Below are 24,706 nucleotides of genomic sequence, written 5' to 3'. Positions count from 1 at the left end.
GAGGAGATCGAATAGATAATCCTTGTTGACTAGGTAGTGCCGAGTTTACAAAGACGGTGCTGCACTATGTAACCTGTGATCAAGAAAAGTTGTCAGAGGCGCGAGGAGTTGTCCTCGGGTAGACATATCGACGCTCAAGTCAGTGAGAGGACGATGAATGGTCGGGCCAAGCAATGAGGGTGCTAGTCTGAGCAAAGTAACAGTGTGGGTGCTAGAAGTTGGGGGATGCCTTACCTTGAGCATGGAGTACCTTTTTATAGCAGAGGTTTCGTCTCCAGGTTGGATTAGAGTTCAGGGATAATCGGGATAGAGCTCTCTGCTGGGGTAGAATCCTATTCCTCGACAGAGTTGTCTTCCCACCTTTATCCGTGGTTGGGTTTTTCCGCGTGGCATGTAGCTGATGTGGCTGGAGGGATAAGGCGGGGGACCACGATAGTAATATAGCTCGATCGAGCTATGCCGACATGGCCGAGCTAAGCCAACGTGGTCGAAATAAGCCGACATGGTCGGGCAATGACTGGGCGGCCACATGTCTCTTTGGGCCAGCTCGGCCATGACTCCAACACCACTCCCCCAGTTCCGAAGTTGAGGGATGAGGTTCTCTTGGTTCGTTGCTCGACTGAGGAACTTTCGAGTTGTTGTCTAGTCTACGCAATGTTGGTCATTGCCGAGGATTCCTTCAATCCTCAGCTATAGAACTTTAAATAAGAACCAAAATTTTGGATACCGAACCACCCCCCCCCCCAGTTCTGGTGTCAAGGAGAGGGAATGCTCAGTTGGACTATTGCACGGTTGTGTAGACTTGTCTGGCATCAGGGCTCTGTTGAGGTCAGCACTGGGCATTCCAGTTGGGCCAGCATTCTTGAGCGGCACAACCGAGGATCTGCATCGGTGGTTAGATTGGCACTAAGGGTCGAACCGACGCAATTAATGGTCGTAACCGCTACCTGTCGGGGGCACCACTTTGGTTTCCGATGCTTTGCGTGTGCTTTATCAGTCGCATCAATTGGCCTTCCAAGGAATTGTCAGGGGTTACTTCATCTGTACCGTTGATCTCTCCTCAATCCGTGCTCCTGGTGGTTATAAAAGAAAAGCCCCCCCCCATCTGTCATTTGCGAGGAAGGTAGCTTGCATTGCTCGGCGGAGTGCGGTGCAATTACTCGGTAGTGGTTGCTCGGTGGTAATTGTTCGGCAGTTTTCCCTTCCTCGGCTTGGTATGTCTTCCTTATCCCGTCGATACACTTCCTCTTTTGGGAACTCTAGTAGTGGTTTCAGTTCCAGCTCTTCCCATGGCTCCAACTACGAATCGGAGGTGAGGGATTTTGTGGCCACCGAAGTCGAGGAGGGTGAAGTTGGCCCTTCTGGGATGGAGGCGGAACTTCCCATGCGGGCAGGTCGCCGGTTTGGCACCATGCCCTACATCTTGGCACCTAGTGATATGGCTCAGATCTGAGCTATGTACGTCATCCCCGCAGAGTTCCAGATGAGGTGTCTGCAACCCAACGAAATGGCCACTGATGCTCAGCCCGACGAGATATGTGTGTACGAGCATAGCTTGGAAGCTGGGCTGAGGTTCCCATTAAACCAGGGGGTCGCCGAGGTATTGGGATGGTATAGGGTGTTGTCGGTGCAGTTGATGCCAAACTCCTTCAGGTTATTGCTCAGCCTCATGTCCTACTGTGCAGTCCGTGATATCGAGTTGACCCTGTGGATGGTGAGCTTTATGCTTCAGCTGAAGCATCATCAGTAGGGTTACTACTATTTCTCCAGTAGGCGGAATGTCCGGTCGTTGGTCGGGGCTCCTTCTTCTGTGAATCACTAGAAGGAGTGGATGGCGCTTTTTCGATCAAAATATGGAAGTCGAGGACAACTGTGCCGCAGCCTGAGTGGATAGTGCTTTCTTGGGAGGAGAGGTTGGCCCTGAGCATGATCCATGAGATAGACGTTATCGCATACACATGCTTGGAGATGTTGGTGCTCGTCGGGTTCATGGAGAGATTGGCTGGTTTGTTTCTTTTACCGTTTGTTTGTTGAGTCACTATTCCCTTGTTTGCTTTCTACTTATCTTGGGCATTTTGTATTACATGTATAAGGATGGCCAGCGAAGAAGAGATTGTTCGTCGAATGAGAGCGCTTTGACAGAGGTAAGGGTGGATTAGTATGCAGCCAGAGGCTCGGTCCAAGGCAGCAGACCAGCCATGACCCGCGGGTAGGGTGGCTCGTTAGTAAAGGAGAGTTCGACAGCGGGAGGCCGAGGAGGACAATGTTGTCGTGGTTGACCCTTAAAGGGCTCATCGTCCCATGAGTGCACTGAGAACGGAAGTGGACGAAAGTAGCTCGGGCCTGCACATGCCGCAATGGTTGGTTTGTGTTGACGAAAACTTGGAGACGCATGGGGTTCCCGGGCAGTTGTTGCGAGTGATTATGACTATGTCAATGGCTCAGGCATTGGTCGGGGTCGGCAGCAGAGCCTTAGAGTGCATGCTTCAACAGTGCAGCCCAGGTGAGTTCCTTTCTTATCCCTCGTGCTTTGCTCTTTTTTTTTTTTTTGGGTGTATACTCATCATTCTCTTCTGCAGAATTCTTGTGCGACAGTTGTGTTGGTCGATCGCCTTCGGGACATTCAATCAATGTATGAGTGAGAACATCCCTAGTATCTGTAGTAGAAGGCCCAGTTGGTCGAGCTTCAAGCTGCTGGGGTGGTCAAGCATAAGGCACAACTGGCCAAGCAAGCCAATGTTGTCTGTAGGCTGAAGCAGGAAATCTTTGAGCTGAAGGCGGAGCGAAAGAGGCTGAAGTAGGAGGCTACCGAGGAGGCAGTCAACTAGTACAAGGTGTTGGAGGAGAAGCAACTGCACATGGATGAGTACGCCGAGGCTTCCTTTGCAATTGGATTCAATGTCTTCTGTCAAAGGATCCTTCACCGCCACCCAAAGCTAGCCAAGGAATCGCAGGGCTAGGGAGCCTGCGATCCGAATACTCCGTAGGGTTCCGTCAAGGAAGTCAATGAAGAGGATGGGGACAAGGCTGAACCTATTGATGGGGCTGCAGACTCTCCCGCCAAGGATTGAGCGGCTATTTTTTTTTCTAGTTATGCTTTTTTTGTGTTTTTTGTGATCTCCTTGCTTTTGCTATTGGCTCAGTATGCCAAGCCTTAAACGATGCAATGGACCATCTTAAGTTGAATATCAATTATTCTTTGCGTTGACTATATGTATGCCTCTTGTTGTTGTTGCCATTTTTACTTGTGCATTTTTCCTTTTCCAGCCGAAGCGTGGCCAGTCGGGCTATTACGTGGGCCGAGCTGGGCTATGCCTTGGTTATCCTCTTCGTACTTGTGCAATTTTAGTTCGTTGGCCAAGGCATGGCCGACCAGGATATGCCTCTATGTCTGCGGTGTAGTTGTCTGGGATCTTTCAGTTTCCTTTGCCGGCCGGGCTATGCCTCGGCGTTTCCAGTCTTCTGTTGATCGAGGTGTAGTTGTCCGAGATCTTTCGGTTCCCGAGCTCTCAGCCAAAGGATGCTCAGTTTTTTGTCTCGGGAGCCTTTGGGGCCCTTCTAGGGCTACCCATTTCCCAGCTAGCTCGGTCATTAAGCCAGCAGTTGTGCGGAGTTCCACGAGGTACAAACACACTCACCGTTAAGCCTGCTAGCTCGGTATCAGTCGGCCTTCGAGTCTATAAGTACTCGATCCGAGAACCCTGGTGATTCTGTATGGCCCTTCCCAGTTTGGTTTGAGCTTGCCTTCTCTGGGCACGGGGATTATGACTCTGCATAGGACAAAGTCACGAGTCTTAAATTCACGCCTTCTGACTTTGGAGTCATAGTGCCTTGCCATTCTTTGTTGTTGCACGACCATTCTTACATGTGCTCGGTCTCAGGCTTCTTCTACTAGGTCCAACTCCGTGCATAGATCTTTGTCATTCTGCCCCTCGTTGAATAGCTCGGTTTGGATAGTTGGGGAACCTATCTCCACGGGGACTATGGCTTCGGCCCCGTAGGTCGGGCTAAAAGAGGTCTCTCCAACGGCGGCCCGTGGGGTCATCCTGTATGCCCAGAGAATGCTTGGCAGCTCCTCAACCCACCTTCCCTTGGCTTGATCTAGGCACATTTTCAGGTCGTGTAGTAAGGCTCGGTTGGTTACCTCGGTCTATCCATTACTCTGGGGTCGGTGCACTTCGATAGTCTGATGATCGATCCTTAGGTCGGCATAGAGGGCCTCGAACTTCTTGTCACTGAACTGTGTCCCATTGTCCGTGACGAGCATGCGAGGGATGCCGAAGCGGTAGACGATACCCTACCAGAAGAAGTTCCGGGCATTATGGGCGATAATGAGTTCCAAGGCTTCGGCTTCCACCCACTTCGTGAAGTAGTCCACTGCTACGAGAAGGAATTTCTTCTGTGCAACTGCGGTGAGGGGCCAAGGGTGTCCATCCCCCACTGGACGAACGACCACGGGCTGGTGATTGGCTTCAGGGGGTGTTAGACAGTTTTGTATGCCCTTAGCTTCAATCAGAATGGTGTACTTTATGTGTTTATTGTAAATGAATAAAAGTGCATATTTGATTCATGTTCCCTTAGTATGTTTCTGTGTAATACCCTTAAACTGGACACTTAATGAGACTTGTGTTAGTTTAGAATGTTCACAGCCAGTGGATCGGTCTAGGGAGACCTATCCTGACAAGGCTGACACTGTGGTGCCACCAAGTCGGTTGGGGTGGCTTGTCTCAGCTACCAGGGTGAGGCCCTAAGCACACACAGTGTGGGATTAATTGAATCTTTGAACTGGACTAGATTTTCAGTATTGCCCTGGACCTTGGAGATTGATGGGCAAAACTGGAAAGTTACACCCGACCCCTAGACTCGATTATGATACTGCACTAGGTGTCGGATTGGGCTGTTTTAATGTACCAATCAGTGAGATCCTTAGCGGGGGTCAAAACCTGGGTATGTTGGGACAGTCTGAGAATTCATCTAAGTGGGTGATCATAGTGACATGATCAACCCCTTTGTCGGACAACCGCCGCCTATAGCAGTTCGATCTCCATTCCTTGGGAGAAATCAAGATTGGATATTGATTCCAATCTTTTGGAGAAAAGATTGGTAGGAGTTGTATTCACAAGCCGTCCAGGTGATTCTTGGGAAGAATCAAGTTCTTAGGAAGGACACTGTTGATTCTGTTCCACCTTGCACTGCGCCATCTTTAGTGGGAGCAGATTTTGGTTTCTACCTTGGGCGTGAACACCTCCATTGAGAGATATTGTTTCTCTATATCAGGTATTATCTCTCTCCTCCTTTTGGTTCAAATCTGGTTCAGTTTATGGTTCAAGAATGATCATTGAAAATATGATTTTCTAAATAGGGAATTCGATTCCCAGTTGAAGGGAAAGAAAAAAAATTTGAAATTCGCCCCCTTTATTCTGTAATCTTGGGGGTCCATATGATGGATTTCCTATTTCTTCAGGGGGCCATAGGCTAGTGATAGAGATTGGAGTGTCGCTGGCAACTATCACACTTCCAAACTAATTGGGCGGTGTCCTGATTCATTGTCAGCCAGAAGTAGCCCTACCGGAGTGCCTTATGGGCTAATGTGCGCATGCCAGGGTGATCTCCACAAATACCGTCACCTACCTCCCTTAGGACATAATCTGCTTCTTCTAGGGGGAGACACTACAAGTATGGGAGAGTATGGGAACGTTGGTAGAGTTGGCCCTGTATTAGGCAGTAATGGGCTGCTCTGTGTTGGAGCATCTTCGCTTCTTCTCGGTCTTCTGGGAGAGCGCCTTCTTGGAGACAATCGGTTATGGGGTTCATCCAAGATGAGTCACGCTATACCAGGAGGATGAGGAGGGTTGTTGGTGCGATGCTCGGCTGAGTTAGTGTATCCAGTCGGATAGTTGAGCCATGGTTGGTCTACGGCACGCTGGCTAACTTCGAGAGGGCGTCGGCTCACGTGTTCTCTGCTTGAGGGATCTACTGAATATCGAAATGCTCGACCTGCTGAATGAGCTCCTGTATTGTAGGTTACTCGCCATGGAGGGGATCCGAGCCTCAAACTGGCTGTGGATTTGGTTGACCACTAGCTGTGAGTCACCGAAGGCCTCGATTCTTTGGGCCCCGAGGTCCAAGGTAAGGCGGAGCCCAACAATCAGGGCCTCATACTCGGTCTCATTGTTGGACACCTTGAACTCGAACCTGAGGGCGTGTTCCAACTGCATCGTTTGGGCCGAGGAGGATGAGGTCGGCGTTGTTGCCTTGCTAGTTTAACGAGCCATCTACGTGCAGAGTCCATACTTGGGGTGGCAGGGCTGGTTCCTCAGTGGTGAATGTACATTCTGAGATGAAGTCAACTAGGGACTGGGCTTTAATTGCCGATCGGGGTGCATACTCGATGTCGAACTCACTTAGTTCCACGCTCCACTTTATTAAGTGGCCAGATACTTCCGGCCTTTGTAGTATTTGCTTAAGGGGCTGACCAGTAAGTACTCGGATGTTGTGGGCCTGGAAGTAGGGCCTAAGCTTTCTAGTGGTGCTGATGAGAGCTAAGGCTAACTTCTCCAGGTTGGAGTATCAGGTCTTTGCGCTGTTGAGGACTTTCCTAGTGTAGTAGATCGGCCTCTGCACCCGGTCTTCTTCCTTAATCAGTACTGAGCTTACAACCTCGTCTCCAGATGAGAGGTAAAGCAATAGCTCATCCTCTGGGTTCGGCTTGGTTAAGAGGGGTGGCGAGGTCAGGTACTGCTTCAGCTCCTGGAAGGACTTCTCACATTCTTTGGTCCAGTGGAAATCTTTTGGCTGCTTAACGGCTTTGAAGAAAGGAAGACAACAATTCACGGATTTGGACATAAATCTGCCTAGTGTGGCTATTCTCCTAGTGAGTCGTTGCACCTCTTTATGGGTCCGAGGAGATGGCATGTCAAGGATGGCCTTTATCTTCTCTAGATTCGCTTTGATCCCTCTCTGTGTTACCATGAACCCTAGGAACTTGCTGGGGCCAACCCCAAAAGCGTACTTGGTTGGGTTTAGCTTCATCTTGTATTTTCTAAGGGTGTCGATGACTTCGCGAAGGTCGGCCAAGTGATGCTCGGCCTTCTTGCTCTTCACGAGCATATCGTCGACATATGCCTCTACATTCCAACTGAGTTGTTCTTTGGATACCTCGTTCACCAGCCATTGATAAGTAGCGTCAGCGTTCTTGAGGCCGAAGGGCATTACCTTGTAGCAGTACAGGCCGCGGTCGGTGATAAAAAGCTATCTACTCCTGGTCATCCAGGTGCATCCAGATTTGGTTGTAACATGAGAAGGCCTTATTTATGTTGGTGAAGTCAATGCAGATTCTCCACTTTCCGTTTGCCTTCTTCACCATTACTACGTTGGCCAGCCAATCGAGATACTTGACTTCCCGAATAAAGCCGACGTCGAGCAGTTTTTGGACTTCGTTAGCGATCACTTGCCATCACTCTGTGGCGAAGTTCCTCTTTTTTTGCTTCACAGGTCGGTAGCGGGGGTTGACGTTTAGCCGATGTGTGATAACTTCAAGGTCGATCCCAGGCATGTTCGCTGCTGACCAAGCGAATATGTCGGCGTTGTTCCTAAGTAGTTGCACGAGTTCTTGGAGGTGGCCGTCTAATAGAGAGCCAACTTGGACTGTCTTTTTGGGATCTTCTTCAGAGAGGGGGACCTGGACATGGTCTTCCACGGGTTGGCCCCACTATGCCTTTACCTCATCGCGTAAGTCGTAGGCCTCCGCCATCAGTGTCTCAGTGGTTGGATGTGGTCCTCAGTAGGAGAGTTGATAGCAATGCCACGCTGTTCTTTGGTCTCCGCGTGCCACCCCTACATTGTACTTGGTTGGAAATTTCATGGCGAGGTGGTATGTCGAGACTACGGCCTATAGGGCGTTGAGGATCGGCCTTCCAAGGATCACGTTGTAAGAGGAGGGGTAACACACCACAATGGAGTCAACCATAGTTGTCACAGTGACGTCACCGTCTCTGATCAAGAGGGGAAGAGTTATCCTCCCAGTGGGCAGGAGGGACTATCCCGAGAATCCCATCATGGGCGTGCTAACCGGCGTGAGCCACTCTCTGTCGATGCCGAGATTTTTGAATGCATCTTCGAACAGTATGCCGACAGAGCTCCCTGTGTCGACTAAGACCCGCCGTAACTCGAAGTTTGCCACCTCAGCTGTGATGACCAAGGCGTTGTCGTACGGTGTCTGGACCCCTCAGAGGTCATCATCGATGAATGTGATGGATGTGCTAGGTTTCTTCCTATGACCCCGATCATTGACTCGCACAGCCGAGCATATCTCTTACAACCCAAGCTACTCTCCCCTCCGATAGCGGTTCCTCCTGATATGACGTGGATAACGCCAGATGGGGGCCCTCGGGGCGGCAGTTGTCAATCTTCATCCATTATCTGCTCTTCTTGGGCTGGCTTCTCACTTCTGTCGATGAAGCCACAAAGGTAACCACCCCTGATCAAATCTTCGATATGGTTGCGTAGGTCGAAATAGTTCTTCGTGTCATGGTCGTGGTCCTTGTGGAACTCGCAGTACTTGTCTCGGTTCCTCTTGTTACTTTGCGTCTTCATCTTCTCGGGCCACCTGACGTAGTTGCGGTCACGGATTTGCATCAAAATTTCAAACTGTGGAATATTGAGCGGCATGAAACTCCGGTAGGTGGCTGGAGGGGTCCGAGGTCTATGGTCTGGTCGGCAATCTTGTCTCTTGTGATCTCTGTCCAATCTCTCAGACTTCCTCTCGTCGGTATCTCTCCTCTTCTTATCGGGCTTCTCATCTTTGTCTCTGAGCTGAACCTAAGCCTCGGCATTGATGTACTTCTACGCAATGCTCATTAGTGCGGCTAGCGTCTGAGACGGATTTTTGGAGATGGAGAAGTTGAACTGGGAAGGGCGGAGCCTGTGCTGTATGGTCATAACTGCGACTGATTGGTTCAAGTCCCTGACCTGGAGTGCTTTCTTATTGAACCTCGACAGGTAATCTCTGAGGGACTCCCGCCTTCTTCTATTAGATTTGCATGTGGCTGGCCGAAGTTTTCCAATGCTTCTGGCTAGTGGTGAACTGCGCCAGAAACTAGGTCTCCAGCTGGTCCCATGACATTATGGAACATGGTGGTAGGGAGGAGTACCACGCCAAGGTTGGGCCTTGTAGGGTAGCTACAAGGTCTTTGCACACCAGTCCTTTCGACGTGTCGTGCAACATCAATTGAGCTTTGAGTGTTGCGGCATGGTTAAAAGGGTCAGTATTCCTGTTGTATTTGTCGAACTTGATAGTATGCATGGCAGCACGTGTTGGCTCGTCCACAGCAAGTGTCATGCTCTTGTGGGTCTAAGTGCATTCCAGTTCTTCTAAAAGTTGTCGGAGCTCTTTGATCTTGGCATCTTTGTTGTCCGGGGCCACAATGTGGGTGGCCTTCTCCTTCTTAGGTCACATAGGGTGATCCTTCACTGAGCTTGACTCAGCCATGGAGACCACAAAGGGCGGCATCCTCTTACCGAGCCTCTCTCTGGCTAGGATCCGAGCTAACTGGCATGTCTGGTTGTGGTGATCCTGCTCTCGGGAGTGGGCAATAAAGGCGGGCCTTCGGGTCGTGTCTTGCCTCTCTCACTAGGACCGCGCTCCCCTCACATCCGATCAACGTACTTTGGGGTCCTCGGTCCGAAAATCATCCTTCATGAGCGGGGATGGCTCGGTTGGGCGGCGCAACGGACCCCAACGCTTGCATGAACTCGAAGATACTATCGACATTCTCTTGCATAGCTCGAAACTATGTTGGGTCCACTATAGCCGAGGGCTGCGAGGCTTCTTGATGGGAGGAGCTGTGATGTCGGTTCTCCCGATCGTTCGAATGGGTTTTTAGGCATCTTGATCAGTTTTGAAGTTGCGCAACAAATGATTTTTTTTTGCTTTCGGGAAGGATTTTTGTCAGTTCCCATAGACAACACCAATCTAATGTTGCTCAATCCAAGGTAGTGCACGAACTGATGAGAGCGAACAGATAATCCTTGCTGACTAGGCAATGCCGAGCTTACAAGGACAGTGTCGCGCTATGTAACCTGTGATCAAGAAAAGTAGTCAAAGGCCCGAGGAGTTGTCCCCGGGTAGACACTTCGACGCTCAAGTCAGTGAGAGGGTGGTGAATGGTCAGGCAGAGCAATGAGGGTGTTGGCCTGAGCAAAGTAACAGTGTGGGTGCTAGAAGTTGGGGGATGCCTTACCTTGAGCATGGAGTACCTTTTTATAGTCGGGATTTTGTCTCTTGGTCGGATTAGAGTTCCGGGATAATCAGGATAGAGCTCTCCACCGGGGTAGAGTCCTATTCCTCGGCGGAGTTTTCTTTCCACCCTTATCCATAGTCAAGCTTATCCGCATGGCGTGTAGGTGACGTGGTTAGAGGGATAAGGTGGGGGACCACGATAGTAATATAACTCGATCGAGCTATGCTGACGTAGCCAAACTGAGCCGGTGTGGCCGAACTATGCAAACGTGGTCAAGCTAAGCCAACGTGATGGGGCGATGACTATGCAAACACATGTCTCTCTGGGCCAGCTAAGCGTAGGGTTAAATACTTAAATATTCCTATGAAAAACGTATCCTACTATTTGAGAAAATTACTTAAATACCGCTAAGAATTCTGAGAATAGACAAAATCCTCTTTACCGTCACAATCAATTTACAAGTGATTTCAAAATTACCCTTTCATAGTCAATTCTACCCTTCATTATTCTTCAAATTTTCAAAATAAAACCTTATTTGTCACTGCAAATTGCAAGTAATTAAATAACCAAATTTTATAAGACACTACACGAGATCAATGCTCCTAGATTGCTGTTACATCCGTGCGCAGTCTTCGTCTGTTTTTCTCGAGATGGAAGCAAGGGGATTAAGGTTGCCGATCTGACAATGAGATAGATGAAAGCAGGAGATTATGACACTAAACTTTTGAAATATTATTGGGCTCAAGTGAACAGCATCGGCACGAAAGGTTACAACTAAAAGCCTTAAAACTGTAGAGTTCAAGATAAACTTTCTTTTGTGTATGCATCATCATCAATCCAGATTATAAGTTAAAACAGAGAAATTCCTTTCTTTTATAAAATATCAACAAAAATGCCATTTCAGTTAGAGATTTGCTGAATATAAAGGAGATTTCTTTTTTCTTTTTTTTTTCTTTGTATTGAACCATTGAAATTAATTGGAATTCAAGGCAAGTGATGCAGATAATGCCCTGAACCATCCATCCTCAAAAGCAAGCAAACATACACTATAATTGGAGTAGAATAGAGTTAAAAATATATATTGGCTCATAAAAGTTCAGCACTACTCGGGCATTCTCAAATCCTTAGAAATATTCAAAGAATCACGTCAGGAGTGTCGGTCCCAGCTCTGTTCAACAATTTCACGTACTGTCCTGTTATACTCACGACGTTTGTTCTCGCTGAACATTCGTGAGCTTCTGAGTTCGCAGGTGAGTTCGGATTTGGATCACAAAGAAACGACTGGATAGATCATAGATGTAAGTATGGCAGTTACATCGTAAATGGGGGCTCCATTGGTTCCATAGAATATCCAAACAGGTACTCCCATCGGCATAAATGTTTGGATGGAACATTCGAGAAATAAATCACACTGTAGGTGGTTTATTGGGATAATCCTCTGTAAGCTGAATTGTCAACTTAAACGTACTTCTATCCGAGGGAGTGTGATCAAGGCCAAATATCACAGCACTCCAAAGTATTATATTGTTGTCTTGAGGTGCACCATTATTGGAAATAACAAATTATCATTAATTGTTTTCCAAATCGAGAATTTGTAGGACTATATTGTTGTAAAATTATGAATTTGAAAATTTGCAAAGAGGAAAAGGGTTGAATTGTGTCACTTGGTCATTCTCCCTAAAATTGTATTTGCTCTGTTCGTGTGGCAGTTGAATAATTATAAATTGGTCATCAAGATAAAATAGCCCACAGGCCACTTGTAGGCGTGCACTTGCTTACAATAAGAAAGCAAACTATATTGTGTGCATTGTTGTGTCTATTTGGATCAACCAATACTCTTTTTATAGAGTGTTTTAAATTACCCGAATGGACATAAAAGGTCCCTTTAGAGAGATGTTTCTTTAAAATAGTTCACATATTTGAAGAGACACAAAAAAGAAGAGACACGAAAATGAAGAAGAAAATGTTTAAAAAATATATTTTAAAATTCAAAAGTCAAACTATTTAAACCAGTCAAAACCAAAAATGATTCGGTGTAGCACACAAAACCTTGAATTTTTAAAGAGAGAGACTATTGATGCCTGCAACAACAGAGTCTTGCTGCAACCTTTCGAAATCCTTCATCAATTTCTTCCTTGCAGAGCCAACAGCCTCACCACCCATTGTCAAACATGGCAGAAGTCGGAGCATATTGCTTTCAATATCTTGTTTTCCATCAAAGTGAGATGAGGAGGTGTCTGTTCACGTTTCCTAAATCTCAGAGAAGATTTATCTTTGACTTTTTTTCTCAGTTTTTTTATTTTCTCTCTTGAATTTTTTTATATGTTGGGCTTTATTTTGAAGATTTGATAAATAATGGAGGGCAAATTTGATATTTCACTTTTTCTATCAAAATTTATCACAATGTCTATTATCAAAATACTCAAGTATATTTCAAGTAATTTTTCAAACGGTAGGATAACTTTTTGTCTATTTGTTAAACCATAAGGATACTTTAAGTATTTAACCATAAAAAATATAAATTCATTCATCAAACTATTTTTTCATTGTGTAATTATTCAACAATGAATATTAGATTTCTATTGAAGGTGTTGTAGCCTAATGTTTTATTTTCAGCAAGGCTCTAATCCAAATGGGATATTGATCGTAAAGAGGTGTAATTCATACTGCTTAATGTGTTAAAAAGAAAAAGAAAAACATTACTCCTTAATGGATTGTATGGAGATCTATACAAGGAATCCTCTTCTTTGGTCCCTCCTTTTGCCACAATTATTGGAGTAAGGCTTCCATCATTCTTCTATAAAAAAAAAAAATTGCCTAACTTATGAAAAATATGCATATATTTTGAAAAAAAAAAAACCAAGGACATGTTTTTGGCTTCGGCTTGGACAAAAAAAGAAATGAACTACAAAATTAAAAACATTCTTTCTATATTTTTGTTTTAATAATTATTGTCTTTTCAAGCAAAGTGTTAGACCTTGTTTTATAAATTGAGGGGAGTCGTCAAAAGTCAAAATCAAGGATGCATGCATGTACACATGCATAGGATTTGAATACAAAGAGAGACACCATATACAACCCAAAAGTTAAGCTATTGGTTTATGGGCCACTAGACTTGGCAATTGGGTTGGGTTTGAGTTGGGTCAAGGTACTTTGGGTTGATTTCAGGTCGGGTTGAATTTTGGATTGGGTTATCAAATGCTAGACCCTAACCCTAAATGTTTGGGCTAGGGTTGACCCATGGGTCAGTTCGGACCATTCCAAAAAATAATTGAAATTAAAAAAAAATAAATAAAAAAAATTACATAAAAAATGTCAAAATTAAAAGAATTAACCTTAAAATTCCAAATAAAAATAAAAAGCTGAAACACTTAACAATTTAATGAGTAAACAATAAAAAGTAAAGACTAAATAGAAAAAAATTAAAGAGTGGAAACTTCTAACAATGCATAAATAATCCTAATTAGACTTGATAAACGGATCAGCGGGTTGACCCATGACCCAACCCAACCCAACCAGTTTTTTCAGGTTGGGTCATTTTCACAGCCACTCTTGTATATTAGTCTCTTGCACATTTCATTCTTTTCCAATGTGGGTTTCTCTTCAACTATTTATACATGAATCTTAACAACCTCCCCCTCATGTATGAGTCATTTCCACATTAGGTGCATGCATTTGTCAATAACCGAAAAGTTAGGCCATTTAGGAGAGTCGTAAAAAGTTAGGGCTCGTATATGTGCACATGCATAAGGCTTGCACACAAGAGAGTAACACCACATACAACTTAAAAACTTAAGCTATTGGATCATGGGTTACTCTTGTATATATATCCTTTGCACCTCATTCTTTCATAATGTGAGATACTACTCATACGTAAGTCCCAACATATGTAAAGTGCAAAACTTTATATTTTGTATGTATTTGTGCTTTACATATTTGTTTTTGTACTCTTTCCAATTTGAGCCTTGGGAACTTGCAAACAAGAAAAAACAATTCACATTCCTTTCGATTATGAGATAGATTTCCTTGATTAATACGGTGATTATGCTATTTCATATAGATGTATGAATCTCTGGCACAGTAACACTATATCTTATAATAAAACTATTATTGGTGTATTACTAATATTTAAGTAGATCAAAGATCTGACTTATTTGAAATTTGTCCAATTCATATATCCTTCGTAGTTTAATGTAGGATTAGTATAGGTAAAAGATGTAGCATGCAATTGGAACAACTCAATTAAATTCTGATGCAATATTAATTTTGTTTATCTTTCAATGATAATTTCATATCAACTTGCACCTGTAATTTCCCCCGACCTCAGCTCCCTAATTCTCCAAGTGATGGTGAATGGTGATGAAACAAACGAACATTACAATAAGGGCCCAAGTAAATAACCAACTGATTGAAGCAACTGAATTAAACAAAGTTACAGTATCACACAATATACTTGTTCTTGCTTTGCTTAAGTTTTGATTTAGGTTCTCAAAAGGAGAAGATACCCAGTACAACAAAGAACAGTAAGTAAATAAAGGCATGCTCGTTCACAAATTACATCTGACCTCACAAGTCATAAACTTGCTTGCCAGTGAACTTGACCTCGATGGGGCTGACGTTCTTTCCAATTGATCGGAAGTTCTGTCCCACTCCTTGACGGCCTGCGTTCACCTTCTCTGGGTAGACCCCATCCTTAGGGTGGAGGTATTGGACCTCTCCATTAGGGAATACCCTGTAGAATTGGTACTTGATCTTGTACTTAGACCTCAGTCTAGTTCCAAGGGCCAGACACTGCTCCTTCCTGGCCAATTTGAGCAAATTTGGTCCCTGCCTCATTATGGCTGCACCCCCGGTGGGCATCTCAAATATTTGTTCTTTTGGGGAGTCCCATGTGATCACATAGAACTCTTCCACTTGCGCCTTGCGCAACAGTCCTCCAGTGCTGCCGCCGAAGATCGGAGATGGGGTGTTGGGGTCTAATTCAGGTGGGGTGAAGCCCACGGGAGCCTCCGCTGCTGGAGGAGCTTCAGTCTTCTCATCTGCGGCCGCAGCCCTGATGGTCCGCTGTGCCACGGACAAGTTGAGAGGCCTTGGACTGATGAACGATAAGGATGTGGAGGATGGTTTCCATGGAACAAGGGCACGATTGCCGGATTTTGGGGCGGAGAGGGTTGGAGTGAAGAGTGCTGCCTGGGTTGCCATGGCCATGGAAGAACGGTGGGATAGGATGGGATGGGTGGCGAGGTGGTGGATGGTACCACTACCAGTGCTAGTTGCTGTTTTGGATCACAGGAAGAGAGAAAGATTATGTGCAGAGTGTAGGATTTTGGATGGGTGGTGGGGAATTGGGTTTGGATAAGGCGATATGGGTTGGACCAATGAGAATTTGGGATTTTGATACTTGGTCTTACCTGCAACTTCCCTCCATATCTTGTTTTGGCTAAAAAAAAACCTTGATAGCCCAAGCTGTCTTTAATCGATTTTTATTGATTGTCTTGTGTTGTAAAAGGAAAAAAGAAATTGAACACAATAACAGTGACATTTCATATCTGCCTTGCGTTTTTTTTTTTTTATATGAATTTAGTGAGATGACATACAAATAGAATATTTTGCCCCAGTTGAAGCTCGTCCACATGTGCAATTATTTCATTAGGTACACATTACACACCGTTTGATGGAGAAGAGTTGTTGTTCCTTGTCATTGAGTACAGAGCCACTACATCCGTTGATGGTTGATAAGAAACCTACAATAACTAGATAAGGATAATGAAATCATGAAACCAAAGTGGGATACAATCCTGCAAAACATCTTCGTCTAGGATGCCTAGAGGAAATTCAGAGATCAAATGTGTTGATCTCAGCTTTGCATTGGAGCGGTAACCGGTGACCAGATTTTTATTTTTGTGTGAAATATGGTCATTATTGGTTGAGGAAGCAACATACCTGGGGTAGTTTAGTAAACAGCATCTCTAAGTTTATATCATAGACACCCAAATTACAATGTGATTGAAATTATGAAAGCCAATGCCAAAAGGAACCAATTAACACGGATTGTGTGGTATTCTGAATCTGTGCACAAATAGACAAGACTCATGCAGGCTTCACTGTTGTGGTTCTATTTAAATATTAAAAACTTAAGAATCACTCAATAAAAAAACAAAAAAGTTGATTCAAAGACTTTGGTCACAGTGTAAAATTAGTGCTGTATGGTAACTAGCTATTCTTGGATGCGGGCATCAGCCGCAGCCTTTCCTCTGAGCTTTGTGCCCTTTCTTCATTCAGAAGGGAGTGCAGGTCACTCCCATTAGCCAAGCTGTTGAACTCAACAGCCTTGGATGGCATTGTAGGGTACCTCCGTTGGCACAATGTCATAAGTCTCTTCACAGATTGTAGATACTTGCGAGTCGTCTCATCATTCATGATATGAGCCACACTGTTGGTGTAAATCTTCTCCCGGGCTGAACGTTCGTGGATACCAACCATAGTCACACCAATAGGCCAGGGTGCATTTCCAATGGCCATCTTGATGTACTGATCCATTGCAGCTAAGTAATCCCTTTTCATGCAGCATTCAACTACCACCAGCAATGCTTGACGAATATCATCTGGAAGAACCTGAAACGTGTAACACATGTATCAGGACAAGTTCAAAATCCTAGTTTCACATTGAAAGAGGGAACATATACCAACAAGGGACTAGGTCATTAATTATTGATAAAATAAGCAGTAAGAAACCCACAAATCCAGACAGTGGTAGTATTTGGCATGGATGCTGCTTAGTGTTTCTATTTTGTCACAATTGGCAGAACAATACCAATATATGTTGTGGCAGTGTTTTCATTACAAAGGCATTCTGGTAGCCATAATGCTGATGTAGCATTAGAATGTCACAACTCAGAAAAGTGTTTTGGTAGTTCACTTTTCAAATTGAATAAAGGAATGGATCAAACTTTTTTTTATTTTTTTATGGGGCTACACAACAGGTGGGAGTAGCCCATCATCCCCCAAACCTATGAACCCCAACCCTGGTGAAGGCGGGATTCGATCCCAAGTCTCTGCTACAACCAGCCTCCAGAGACCTTACCAACTAAGCTAGTTGGCACCTTTGGCCAAAACAAAGTTTATTGCAATAACCCTCGTTATCTTTTCATTGTACTTCATAATTGTGACAAGTAAATTGTTTTTGGTATGAAGGGCTATTGAGTCAAACTTCCACTTGTTTTTATTCTTTTTTATTTTTTCATTGATAAGGAAACTTAAGATAACCTCCTTGAATCTTGACATAAATCATTGGTTCTGAAACAGAACTGTGGGTTAAACAGTAGATCCGTGCAATTCACAGTTAGAGCAGTTAAACTGAACAAAATTTCAAAATCACCTCAATTCACCAGCCTGGAATCTTGACTGTTAATGGGTTTAATCAATTCAACTACCTGCTCCAGTTCAGTCTTCAATATATTGCTCTAAATAATGTCCAATGCTTCAACCTTTAGTTCTTCCATAGATCATCTATTCTAAACCTTATTATTGCTGGACAGATTGACGGATGCTTTAATCAATTCAACTACCTGCTCCAATGCTTCAACCTTTAGTCCTTAAAAAATGCTACTATAAGAGAAAAAGAGATTGCTTTATTATCCGAATTCATTGAGTAGCCTAGTCATTCCTGAGCATCATCAATCAACTAGGCTACTCATCAACGGAGGTAAAAGTATTTGCACATCACGCAGACGCCATGAATAAACTGGCAGAGAGACGTGGACACTGGATAATAGTTACTTAACATAGGATGCCTGGAACAAGTCATTGTTGGGTTTACTTGACTCAAGAGTTTGTTGATATAGATGACCCATTGTTTCCAATCTGTCAAAGCAAATTGACACAAAACCAACCTAAGAGTAATCGGGCAAAAAAGAGAAACAATGTTTTAATTCCCTAGTTATCTATTATGCTTAGTCTATATTTAAGAAAAATTGGGTGGTACATGAAGCATCAAGATGATAGAAGATAAGCTGTCATTTTGATATTAAACAAGAATGATTTCCCTCTAACGGCCCTCCAAGGAATTCCCTCTAATATCAGATTCTAAAATCTTCTGAAAATAGCTCATATGCAAATCCAAGCTCTATTCAAAACTTCATATAGTCATAAAACCTTAACAATAGTACCGATAAGAATGGTTGGCTCAATCACCACTGAGCTGTTACTACCAACCATTTGCCCTGTAGAACAAGTGAACTGTATTGAACAATGAATTGATGCATGCCAGTTAGTTTCTTAGTCAAAGCGAGATTTTAAGTTCCATCTACTCAGTTCAAATATAATCAATTGTTTAAATCTCATAACCGAACAACACCGACTGCAAGACGAGGTAAATAACAAAAAACACAAAAAGGAAAAGAGAAAAAAAAAAGGAAATAGAGAACATACCTTTTTCCTGCAGAACTTGAAGAGGGGATTGAGGTACCGGGCACACTGCTTGAACGTGGCAACCATCGATTTCCCTTTAGCAGTCCTCTTCTCGGCCTCTGGCATTTCGTCGAGCTCCTGATTCCACTCATTCAACAGCCTCTTAAAGAATACAAGAATCCTGTCCTCATCACATAAATCCTCGAAATTCGCCTTCATCCGCTTCAAATCCTTATCATTGTCAACACCAGAGGAGCCTCCATCTCCACTCAAATCATCATCAGCGCTTCCTCCGCCCGCCTCTCCATCCTCAATCCCATCCTCCTTGTTCTTCCTCTTCCGGTCACTCAAAATCCCCGTTTTCTGCCGCTTCCTTAGCTCCGCAATGTCTCGAAGGAAATCATTCGTCTGTCCTTCCGTCATATCACTATCAACCTCAAAAACTCCGGCCTTGAGGATAAGCTTAAGCCTGTCGAGCCGCGCTTCATCGTCTTCACCAAAGAGGGTGATAGGTTGCTTAAGGAATCGGAGTCGACGGATTACTTCTTGTTTAGGGAGGACGAGTTCGTCGATTTTTTTCTCGTCAGTTAGGGTTTCTTGTGCTTTGGAGGAAGCAGAGGCGGAAGAAGGAAGATTCGATTTAGAATTAGGGTTTGAAGAGGAGGTGGTGGAGGCGGTGGCGCCGGAGGAGGTGCTGGAGGAATTGTGCTGCTTGTCGCGGAGGGCTTTGGCTTCTAACTCGCGCTTCTCTTCTTCACGAAGTTTCTGGAGTTTCTTCTGTTCGATTTCGGATCGTTTGAAGACTTTCTTGCCTCCGACGTCTTCTGCCAAGCTTTTCCTCTTCTTCAGCAATTCTTGTCTCAGGATATCCATAGCGACGAGATGTCTCTTGATTCTCGTCCACTCTCCGGAGTCGATTGTATTTTGTGCTGCGTGTTCCGGAAAGAGGACAGAAGGTCGGGGGTATTTATGTTCAAGCATTTATTTCTGCTAATATAAATAAGAGAGGAGGTTGGTTAGGAGTTAGGACTTAGGGTAGGAGAGGAGACTAACATCTTAGAAGTTAGAACGCGCGCTACTCTTCCATCCGCGTTGTAACACCTATTATTTATTTTTTTTAATATTTTTCAACCAAAAAAAAAATTTATAACTTACCTGCCAAGGATCTCTTCCAACTTCACAAAATTACAAGAGGGTCATTATGCATTCTAATAAACAAATTTATACGTTATTAATTAGACCTTATTAGTTTTGACAAAAGGTGATAAATTATTATAGCAATTCCATATAATTTTTGTAGTCTGCTTATAACTTAAATCTAAGGCTTCTTATTTAAATTGTTTAGCATCCGTTTGGTTTATGGATAGAATTGGTTTTGGAATGGTCTATTCCTATGATTCGTTTAGACCTATCAAATGAGTTGGTATGGTAAATCATACCGTGCTAGCCCATGGGCCATCTCGGGCCGTGCCTCCCTCTCTTAGATAATTTGGGGGGTCCACTTGGCATGGCCTATGGCTTGAGCTTGCATGGGCCCATGCGCATGCCATGCTATGGGTTAGGCTAGTCCATGGGCCATGTCTTGGGCCAGGCCAAGCTATGAGAGGTCCATTTAAAAATAGTTAAAAAATGTTTAAAATTTTATTTCATATGATTTTTTATGTATATAATTGTTTATATATACAGAAATTAAATAAAATTATAAAAAATTATATATATTAGTATATTATATATTATTATATAATTATCATATATAATATATATAAATACATGGGCAGTGTTGGGCCATACTGGCACACGAGCCACGGGCGGCAAGACCTACTCAATTGTGTCATGTCGAGCCAGTCCATGGACCTAAAACCCTTGGTCCGACACGGCCCATTTCATCATGTCATGCCTGGCACGACAGCACGACCCGCATATTGTTGTGTTGGGTCATAGGCGGCACGGATCGATTTACAACTCTAGGTCCATTTGGTTTAGATAGGAATAGGAATCCCGTGTGCTAGTCTAACCCATTCCATCATATCGTGTCAGACACAACCCGCATTTTGTTGTATCGGGTCGTAGGCAGCACGACCTGGTTTACAACTCTAGGTCCATTTGGTTTAGATAGGAATTGGAATACCGACCAACATGGCCCGCTCAATTGTGATGTGTCATGCCAGCCCTGGACCTAAAACCCTAGACTCAGCATGGCTTATTCTATCATGATGTGCTTGACACGACCTGCATATTGTCGTGCCGGGTTGTAGGCAAAACGATCTGATTTTGCAACTCTAAATCGATTTGATTTAGATTATAATTAGAATCAACTACAATGGAATTTCAATCTATTGAAATCGCTATAGATATAGAGTACCGCAAAACATCAAAAGATATAAAAAAGAAAAAAAGGTTTAAAACGTTTTTTTTTTACATAATAGATTTTTGGTTGTTCAATCTCTTACCTTATTTGCAAAGGTTTTCCCCTCTTTGGGTTTTTAGAGCAGCTCGTCAATAACAAAATTTAGTGGGTAAGTTTAAAATTTTTCCTTTATTTTTTGGGTTGAAAAAAAATATAGAGAGAGAGAATTAATTAGTAACGGGAGCTAACACTCCCGTCCTATACTTTTTTTTGTACATCACTAAAACCATCTACGTGTTATAACGCAGATGTAGAGTCCATCTGACCTCGATTATAAGTCAGTTGTTGAGATTTCTTCCGTGGAGAAACGTAGGATACTTTTACGCGTGTTAGAGATGTCAGTTATGATCATAGATTCATAGGATATTCGTTTTTGAGGCTTCATGGATCCCATTTGAGCAATCAAACGAGATCATGATCCCGTGACTAAGTGTGTCTTAATGTTTGAAAATTGATTAATGCTATTCTTACCGTTTCCAACAATTTACTAATCCTTATTACTCATTAACGTTTTCAACAATTTATTAATCCTTATTACTCATTAACGTGTATTACAGCGATATAAAAAGACTATTATACCCTCCACTATAAATTATTCGGATCATCGGATTTCAGATCTGAGTATTACTCATATCTTAGATCTAGGTTCTTCACTCCGATCTCTCCCTCTCCCTCTCATTCTCTTCACAAAAACTACCAGGATGGCAGATGATGACCGGATCTTGAAATATTCTCGGGACTTACACGGTAAGAATGGCAACTGGGTTACTATCTTTGAGCACAGCTGAAGTTGCAGCGGCGACTATTAATAGTCCTTGTTGAGGAGGGCATGGGCACCAACACTGAAATCAAGGAGATTTGATGAACTCATCTCTATTCAATAGTGTGAGGGTTGTAGTAGATGAGAAATAGAATGACCGTACCTAGAGGTTGAGGATAGTGACAACAACTACACTGGGCAATCACGATGTCAACACCAATTACAATCAGGGCAGAGATGCTGAAAATGATCTTCTTATGACAGAGATTAGGAGGGAATGACCCCATGAATCAGAAGATGGGTTAGGGTTAAGGACAATTGGTTTGGAAATGATAGCAGAGCATGAGTGGTTGACGGCAAAACCACATAGTAGAGAGTAATGGGTCTCTCCTACTCAACCTAAGAGAGAATCACATACATTAACATGGGCATGTTTGGCACGTCTTCTTGAGAAGATTTTGTAGCTTTGACGGTCAAAAGACGTATTGAGCTTTTGACATAAGATTTGAGCAGCCCGAAGACAGTTTGGCAAATGTGCGTCTTTCCTTGTGTTTGCTTGCGTCTTTCCACGTGAGATTAAAACGCGAAAGATGCGGGAAGCTTCATTTGAAACTTCCTCTTCCTAAAATCAGCACAAAATGAGCTCTCGTCTTTCGGTGCACTGTCTTTTGACGGCTAGGTTTTCCGTGAGCCAAACGGGAATAGACCGAAAATCGGTCATCCCCACTTGTAAATAGCCGAAAGACCACACGAAAAGATGCACCAAATGGTGCATGGTAAATCAACCCTCTTAGTGACCATCCAAAATCTGCCTTGCAATATCCCCATTCATAGCGATCCATCAGCCCAAATCTTCCCCTCAACCCCAAAAGAAAACAAGCATGAAATCCAGAGCTCTACTCCATCTAGAATTCCATCATTCAAACCATTGATTGAGGGTCTGTTTGGTGTGTCTTTTCCACATGGTCTTTCAGCTGTTTATAATTCAGGAAGACTGATTTTTGATCTATTCCCGTTTGGCTCACAGATGATCTAGCCGCCAAAAGATGGTGCGCCGAAAAGACATGAGAAGTCCATTTCAGGAAGCTTCGAATGAAGTTTTCTATGTCTTTCGGGTTTTAATCTCGCACGAAAAGACATAGGCAAACACACAAAAAGACATGCGTCTGCCAAACTGTTTTTAGGCTGGCTAGATTGTCAAAAGCTCAATGCGTCTTTTGACTGTCAAAGCTACAAAAGAAATTCTCAAAAAGACGTGCAAAACAGGCCTTGAGTCTTCAATTAGCTGTTTGCGACAACGATCCCATCTTATCTTGTCTCACTAAATCAGCCCTCTTAGCCATCACTACACAAGTCCCCATGCATTTGGCAAAGTACGTTACAGGTGCTAGAGTCTGTACAACCCATGTTAAACGAAAAAGACACCCTATTGTCCCCAGCTTTTACGAGACAAACCCATCGACAAGGGCATAGTATTGTGAAGGTTGATAACCAAAATGGTGCGTGGTAGCTGTTTGTCTTTCATGAGAAGAAATGAAAACGGACCACTGTTGACTGTCTAATCTTGTTTTCAATCGATAATGTTTTCAGACATTCAATCCAACTTCAACGGTTAATCTCTATAACCGATGCTATGCATCTTTAGACTTGTTATTGTGAAGATATGATCTAACCCCATTCAAAATGAATCTCTCTCCCCTTGCCAAATTGGTTTAAGAAAAATTAAATTGGGTTTTTTCAAAAAAATATATGTTATCGAAATATTAATGGATACAAACAGTAAAGATAGATCTAGTCAATTATTAGAAACAACAAATATAGCATTGGTCAATTTTCTCCCCTTAGTCCCTCACCTTAGGAACCTAAGTATTTCCCAAATGCTCCTCTCAGGGAATTGGAGTGAGAATCTTATTTGTTCCTTATTTCCATTACCCGAGTTTACCAAAATCTCGAGAACCCCTATCTTTCCCTCTGACAATGATCTTTCCTGGATTTGGACAAATCACATTTACGGTAAATATTCGGTTAAAGAAAATTATAAGAATGAATAGCGTATATTTCTTCCCAATGTCACTCCTGATTTCAATTTTTGTTCGACAAAAATCTAGAAATTGTCTATCCATCCCCGATTTCAATTGTTTTTATGGAGAATTATTAACAACTTCATCCCAGTAAGAGAACTCCATCAACAAAAACTTCGTGTTCTATGCAAAATTTGAACCAGAATCCTCAAGTCATTTGTTTCTATTTGCAAATCCTTGAAAACTTCAAATGCCATATATTTTTCAAAACTCTTGGATTTCGGGTATCCAAAATTTGCATTACATAATTTATGCAAGTGTTGGGATGGATAGCCTTGGCTTGTTATTATATTTGATATGCTCAAAAATAGATAAATTTTGCCATTTTCAATTGCCAATACCAATATGGTGAATCACTCTTCCCAGCTATCCCTAGGTAATTTAAATGTTACTCAATCTATATATCGAATCATTTAGGAGAAAATAAAATTTCTCTTGTTATAAATCAAGATACGCAAGAAAAATATCACTCTCTATATAGCTATGGCTTCATTATTTTATCACAAAATTTGTCCTGCTTGAAAATTATTGGAGGCTGAACCTCTCAAGTTACTTCTGTTATTCAAGCAGAAATTATTTGCTATTATGCAGGTTTTACTGGAACTTCAACACTGGAATTCTGAACAAGCCTGTATCTGCTTAGATGCACAATAAATTATAAGGGCTTTTCAGCATCATGTGGATATTCAGTCATCAGGCCCAACCCAGAATTTTACATGGGTTGGGCTTGGATTTTCAGTCATCAGGCCCAACAAGTAGGGTTAGGCCCGAGCCTGGCCCAATTATATACATTTATACATATATGCAT

General features: G+C 43.2%; 2 protein-coding genes and 1 pseudogene across 2 annotated transcripts; all 3 read right to left on the bottom strand.

Moving 5' to 3' along the window:
• Positions 1–11,388: 11,388 nt before the first annotated feature.
• Positions 11,389–12,404, bottom strand: LOC148861873 (ubiquitin-conjugating enzyme E2 2 pseudogene; annotated as a pseudogene).
• Positions 12,405–14,634: 2,230 nt separating this feature from the next.
• On the bottom strand, positions 14,635–15,781 carry LOC148861872 (photosystem I reaction center subunit II, chloroplastic-like). The gene has a single exon (XM_088981947.1). It carries the CDS (start codon positions 15,447–15,449, stop codon positions 14,808–14,810), a length of 642 nt encoding a protein of 213 aa, XP_088838073.1. The 5' UTR covers positions 15,450–15,781; the 3' UTR covers positions 14,635–14,807.
• A 412-nt stretch (positions 15,782–16,193) lies between these two features.
• Positions 16,194–19,739, bottom strand: LOC148861871 (splicing factor Prp18 family protein). The gene is made up of 2 exons (XM_088981946.1): positions 18,672–19,739; positions 16,194–16,856 (listed from the first exon to the last, which is right to left on the bottom strand). Exons 1-2 carry the CDS (start codon positions 19,629–19,631, stop codon positions 16,455–16,457), a joined length of 1,362 nt encoding a protein of 453 aa, XP_088838072.1. The 5' UTR covers positions 19,632–19,739; the 3' UTR covers positions 16,194–16,454.
• Positions 19,740–24,706: the final 4,967 nt, after the last annotated feature.

This window comes from Nelumbo lutea, chromosome 4, assembly GCF_056320005.1.
Source record: "Nelumbo lutea isolate HS-2025 chromosome 4, American lotus-T2T, whole genome shotgun sequence".
NCBI classification, from domain to species: Eukaryota; Viridiplantae; Streptophyta; class Magnoliopsida; order Proteales; family Nelumbonaceae; genus Nelumbo; species Nelumbo lutea.
Note: the sequence above shows the minus strand (reverse complement) of the source record. Positions and strands in the feature narration are given on the sequence as shown.